Source organism: Zingiber officinale, chromosome 5A, assembly GCF_018446385.1.
Source record: "Zingiber officinale cultivar Zhangliang chromosome 5A, Zo_v1.1, whole genome shotgun sequence".
Taxonomy (NCBI): Eukaryota; Viridiplantae; Streptophyta; class Magnoliopsida; order Zingiberales; family Zingiberaceae; genus Zingiber; species Zingiber officinale.
The window spans coordinates 93,714,156-93,720,449 of NC_055994.1; the positions used below are offsets into that span (position 1 = coordinate 93,714,156).

The 6,294-nt window shown below is 33.3% G+C and overlaps 1 protein-coding gene across 1 annotated transcript; it reads right to left on the reverse strand.

Annotated features, from left to right (window-relative positions):
• Positions 1-387: 387 nt before the first annotated feature.
• On the reverse strand, positions 388-5,588 carry LOC121981024 (cyclin-C1-1-like). The gene is made up of 9 exons (XM_042533347.1): positions 5,424-5,588; positions 5,200-5,306; positions 4,023-4,062; positions 3,808-3,852; positions 1,671-1,789; positions 1,441-1,564; positions 1,297-1,341; positions 835-982; positions 388-749 (listed from the first exon to the last, which is right to left on the reverse strand). The coding sequence occupies exons 1-9, from the start codon at positions 5,453-5,455 to the stop codon at positions 624-626; spliced, it is 786 nt and encodes a 261-aa protein (XP_042389281.1). The 5' UTR covers positions 5,456-5,588; the 3' UTR covers positions 388-623.
• Positions 5,589-6,294: the final 706 nt, after the last annotated feature.

Here is a 6,294-nt window from a genome sequence, read left to right on the forward strand (position 1 = left end):
CTTCTATTGTCACGTCAGGAATATGCATACCTTCAAATATTAAAATCTTAAATTCATACTAAATATTATTTCATTTTTCTTTCCATTATTTAAAGTAGATGAAATAAAAAAATAAACATAATTTTTACCTTAAAGTAAACAAAATATAGTATAAAAAATAAAAAATGTTTTTTTTTCTTCTATTCATTACTTAATTATTTTATTTGTTTTATATTTCCTCCTTAACTAAATAATACATGCTATTATATATATATATATATATATATATATATATATATAAGCCTGTCTAAATCTTTCAAAATATATTAAAGTTTCTGAATCTCACATATATTAAAGATCAAAGGTTCTTAACTGATGCAATTACATCTGAAAAGGAAAAGAAAAAAGGAAAACAATAATTGGATCGGACTAAATTTCCTCCAGGTGAAACAATCAGCAAAACAGATTATCACATCATCAACATTGTTGATGATCTTATAGGCCTTAGATTTGCGTCAAACCGAATAGATTCACATCAATCGATTTTAATCACCAGTACCAAATAATCCACAGAGCATTACCTTTTCAGATAAGAAATAAGTCATTTGTTCTACAATATGTTTGCATTGGTTAATAATTATTAATCAGGGCTTTGCTGCTACTTTGTTAAGGGCAGCATTGATTCTGTCCTCTGGGAGTAAGATGTTGTTCTTTGGGTCAGGCCTGCAGTACTCGAAAAACTCCAATATCTCCATGGCGATATTTTTGACCTGAAAACCAGTGTAAACTGAAAGATCAACTAAGCAAAAGTAGGCTTAACGCAAATCAGAACAAATAATAGTTGGAAATGCTCACGATGTTCATGTCTGCGCGAAGTTCCTCGAACCATGAGGTCAGATCCTTGTCCTTTAGAACGCAAGCAATGTAAATGCAGGCCAAAGCAATCATATGTGGAGGGTGTATAAGAATAAGATCCATCTTGTAGGTATCATTTACGAGACCCCTGTCAAGCACATGATTCAAGGAACAGAGATGTTATATGAAATCGGAAATTCTTTGTTGCATTCTACTTACAGGTATTATTTCAGCATTGCAAGTAGAAACATAACTTGATTATCCCATATAAAAGGCAAGGTTGATTGCGCACTAGGGGTGAAAGCTTACGAGTAAGCAAATTTGTTGTCGTTGTCTAAACATGACAAAAGTGAACTAAGCAAACTTACAAACTTTACGAAAGAAGTTCGATTAGGATAATGCCCGTTGCCAAATAGGGCTTGGCTAAACAAGAAACGTAGAAAATTGAACTTGATTACGTACCAAGCAACCTGAGTCAGATCTGTTATATTGGCATCCTGCAATAGTCTGGATAAAATAGGAAAATTAGTAACATAAAGGTATAAAATCACAAGATTCTTGGCTATCAAAAGTATGTCAGCATGAGAAAGGTATACATCAACTTACTGGAGGAGTGGGCGATAAGGGTGAAACACAACTAAATAATAATCAAGAGCTTCCAGAACTTTCATTTCCATTTCAAGAATGTCTTTGATTTCAAAGCGATACTTTTCATCTGAACTTGATGTGCCTGCAATATGGATTCATAAGAAGAACAGGGAAAATAAGCGTATACCATTCATTAGAGTACTAAAACATTACAAACGATGAAATTGGAAAGAGAGATGAATAATTACACATCTTCTTGATGTAAAATACAAGAAGTCTGGCCTGCACTGTGCTCTCCTCTACTTTTGAGGCAAGGTACAAGCATGTTGGAGCAACTAGGCGTGGGTCATATTCAGACATACTCTTCCTGCAAGTGTGATACAAAGCAGAATGATATCTCTCAAACACAATTTCTTGGTGAAGAATAACATGGTAAAGAGTAATCTTACTCCATTATAAAAAATTTTGAAGAAGAATTATATGTAATAAGGAAATGTATCTAACTATATATTAACTATCAACTATAGATTAACTGTCAAGTATGAGAAATGAGCATCAGTGCAAAATGTTAATAGACCACCATGTTCATAACATATTAATAAAATCCAAAAAGGAATTCAAAACCATGAAGTTTTTAACAAATTAGTGTATAATGCTTTGCTGATGACTAAGATGTAGAAAAACAATAGTCTTTAAGAACTATAAATTTTCATTTGATTACTTTCAATCTTTTGGAATATTTCTGTTGTCACTTATCTTTAATTTAAGTATCTCTTAATTAACTTTTGGTTCTTCTGGCAAAGTTGTCATTGTTAGCGATTTTACACGAAGATTATCTTTCTCTATGATAGATATACTTCTGATATACATACAAATACCATATCTTAACTTGTCATGCAAAAATGGGCTATGGTTTATAAGCATGTTAAAGAAATAGAAATGCAAATCAACCAATTATTCTGGTGACAGAAAACACAAAGTTGTTAGATGTTTTAATAAAGATTATGATCTTCAAATACCATTAATCTCAAAAGATCTTAACCATAAATCACACTCAAACCCAAGGTGTTGCATCATGTACCATATTATTTTGCTAGTGACCAAAGGATATAGTGGTGAAGACTAGCGAACTCATACCATACAAGGTTGTCCATGATGTTCAATTGTCAAACATCTACATGTGCAGTGCACCTAAATTGCAATGGAATTATCAACTAGAGAAATACACTACATCAATATAGGTACTGCTATGCAGGCCAAAACATGATCAGCTACATATTAAATATCAATCAAGAGAAAGTGTGTAGATTTGTAGGACCCCACACTCTCAAACAAGCATTAAGAATAATACCTAATGTCAGCTCCAACACAATGATGACTGGTGATTGTAATGACACAATGTAAAATCCCTTGTCTACTTCTTTGGGTGAGACAGCAGTGACCTATCTGCAAATAGGTCATGTGCCTCTTTGCCAAAGCCTCAGCTGGATGGCTCTATTCTCAAACACTCGATTTAGATCCATTCTTTCTATCACCAACAAAATATCACCAACAAAATAGCCCGCATGCAATGCTCCCATCTCTATCTGAGACTGGACTGAGCCACTAAGCCATTTTGCTCGGCCAATTTCCCGTCTCAATTGATTATCAACTATTGATCATGAATCTAGTATCAATTTTACCTTTATTAGTCATGATTTCATTAATATCATAGGAGTGTTCCATTTTTCACTCAGAATCAGATTGGCATCATCCAATTTAGATCCAGGTCAACCGATCTGGATCAGGATGAGCCCATTCTATCAACCAACTTGCGGATGACATACATATGAAACATTATAGAGATACACTGCCTGCACCTATAAGAGTGGCATCAAAAAAGCTACCAAGCAGTTCAAGAGAATACAAAGATAAATCCATAAATTGTCATAGCCTCTGCATTAATATATGAATATAGGAAGTCATAGTGATACCTGGATGGATGTTGGGAGTTACCTCATAGGAGTCAAATATTTACATTGCAATTGAGGCATGTTAAAATTGTGAGTGACATCAAAAAACCCTGGTACTAAAAAACAAAAGGGGATACACCATCTAGTTAAATTTGATAAACACAGGGTCTCTTTTTAACATTCACAAGGAAATTTTTAACCTCACAAGATTTCTATAAGATAAACTGTAAGAATAAAATCAAAAAGTATATCAAAGTTTAACTAACATATCTATCGCAACAAAATTCAAACAATCAAACAAACACATTAAATCAATCAAAATTATACTGGAAATAGCATCTTAAACGTAACCTAGATAATTCCCTTATCTACAACAATTATGATTATAACAAAAATAGGATTACTTGAAAATTGCTTGGATTTGAAATAATACCTTGTATATACTCGTCTGAAGTATGTGATTGCAGTAGCTATAACCCTAAAATTAATGCACAAAATTAAATGATAAATAAGAGTAACCAAATACAAATTTTTATTTTACAAACATAACAATAACATATCAATGCCTTAGTCTCAATCTGTAACTTCTTTTGCAATTCATAACAGGAAAACATAAAATACTACAGGGCAATCTTAAAGTCATCTAACCTTTGTCTTACTTTGACATGTAAAGCCAACCTCCAAATATCTGCTAAGAAACATGAGGTTCATCGTTAGCTCCAAGTAAGCTTCTCAGAGTAAAAAAACAGCATATTCTGAATATAAAAGACAACTATTCTTCTTAATGAGAAAAATAATTGGCTTTTTGGCATACAAAAGAGAAAAAAATATATGATTCTAAAAACTCATAATCCTTAAAGTGTATAATACTAATACCTACTTGGTTTAGCTCAGGTATAAGATTGAATGTGGTACATTGGTCAAGAAATTGATGTGAAAGATGAAACTTGAGTTAGATATTCATAACTTGGCTAACTTGGCAACTCACATTATATGAACTGGGAGGAGTTTATCCACCTCGGATGAACTGGCAGCTCAAATGAACTAGGAGCAGCTCAAATGAACTAGGAGCAGTTCAAATGATATGGAAGCAGTTCATTCAGATGAACTGAAAGCTGTTCAAAATGAAGTGGAAGAAATTCATCCAGTTTGGATGAAGTGAGGGTGATAGGGAATGACTAGGTGCAGTTTAGATGGACTCATGCAATTCAGATGAACTAGAAGCAGTTCAGATGAAATTGTTCAGGTGACAGTATTCCCTGTGAACAGCTAAAGTGAGAGGTGACAAACGCAAATAAACAGAAGAGATGGTCAATTGCTGATGAAAGGAAGAAATGAATAACTCCAGGTGAAGGAAAGAAGTGGATAATACCTAGAAAAAGGAAGAGGTGGATAATTCCTAGTAAAAGAAAGAGGTGGAGAGAAGGGAGATTGGAAAGATTATGACTGAACTGGTAAAAGGTGGCTACTTGGTGCTTTGAGATACAACTAAGAAAATAAAATGATATCTTGATAAAAAAAATGATTTAGCAAATTTGAAGAAAGCAGCGCAGCAGATAAGTGTTTCTATCCCAACCTAGACATAAACATGTCTGTTAGCTATCCAAATACTTCATTTTCCCTGCTCAATATGACAGTAGTATAGTATATTTGTAATAATCATTCTCCTTATTAATGTAATCATACTATGGGCAGAATATTGCAAATTAAAACATTAAATCAAATTCATGGAGACACAGGTAACAGTGACAGAATCTATACAATCGAGAAAACAAACAAAGTATTAAAAAAAATTGCGAGAATGGGACGGATGAGACGAGCCTACGGATGCTCATGTGGATCTTGATGAGACGAAATTCTTCCAAGGTGAGGCATTTCTCCTTGTCGAGGCGGTGGACCACGTCGACCTTGTCGGGGTCAAGGAGTTGCTTGCTGCCGCAACACAAATGAAACATGAGCTTGTTTAAGAAAAAAGGCAAACCAAAAATACAGGGAAAAAAAATCGCAAGGCCCAGAGATTAAGGAGGAGAGGAAAAGGGAAGCATCTACTAGTGCGAGGAGGTCCAGAAGTTCGCCGCCATCTCTGGGGAGGAAGCGAGGAGACGGTGGAGAAACTATCCGGCGAACCCCTTCTTAAGCATTGGGGAACAAATTGTAGGGCACCGTAATTTTCCGACCTTTCAATATTGAGATGTGACGAATGACGACGCTTTGTTTGATACGTAAATGCAAATACCAAATTAATTATTCAATGTAATCATGAAGTCTTAAGTTAGCTTTGGTTTAGGGATAGATATTTTCTTAAATTTTATATTTAGTTGATAGGAATAAAATTAAAATTTCGGAATAAAATTTAAAAATTTAGATACCGATGAAATTTATCTTTTCAATTGAATTTTGAGGGAATGAGAATAAAATTTAAATTTTGAATTAAAATACTTTTAATATATTTATTCAATTTTTCTTTCATTTTATTTTCTCTCTTATTTTCTTTCATCAAACTTTCTCTTTTCTCGTTCTATCATTACATTTTCTTTCTCCTTATTATATCATCACACTTTCTCTCTCAATCTCTTCCATCATATACTCTCTTTTCTAATTTTCTCTCCCATCACACTGTCTATCTCATCATGTTTTCTCTCTCATCACAATTTCTTTCCTCATTTTTTTCTTATCACACATACTCTCTCCTCAATTCCTCTTATCATATTTTATCTTTTTTTATTTTCTCCAATAACACTCTTTCCTCATTTTTTTTCCTATCAAACACCCTCTCATATCATATTTTTTTCTCTCATCATACTTTCTCTTTCTCTTTGATCATTCGCTCTCATCGTATTTTTCTCTGACTTTCACTAAAATCTATTTTTTTCTCTATTTTCCTCTAAGGATAAAAAAAATTAATTTATTTCAATAGAAA

Excerpts from the sequence above, each read along its gene's own strand:
- LOC121981024 (XM_042533347.1), bottom strand. The coding sequence starts at position 5,455 with ATGGCGGCGAACTTCTGGACCTCCTCGCACTA. Across the intron at positions 5,307-5,423 it reads TTCTGGACCTCCTCGCACTA|CAAGCAACTCCTTGACCCCG; the intron begins GTAGATGCTTCC and ends GTGTTGCGGCAG. Across the intron at positions 1,790-3,807 it reads TTCAGACGAGTATATACAAG|GAAGAGTATGTCTGAATATG; the intron begins GTATTATTTCAA and ends TCACACTTGCAG.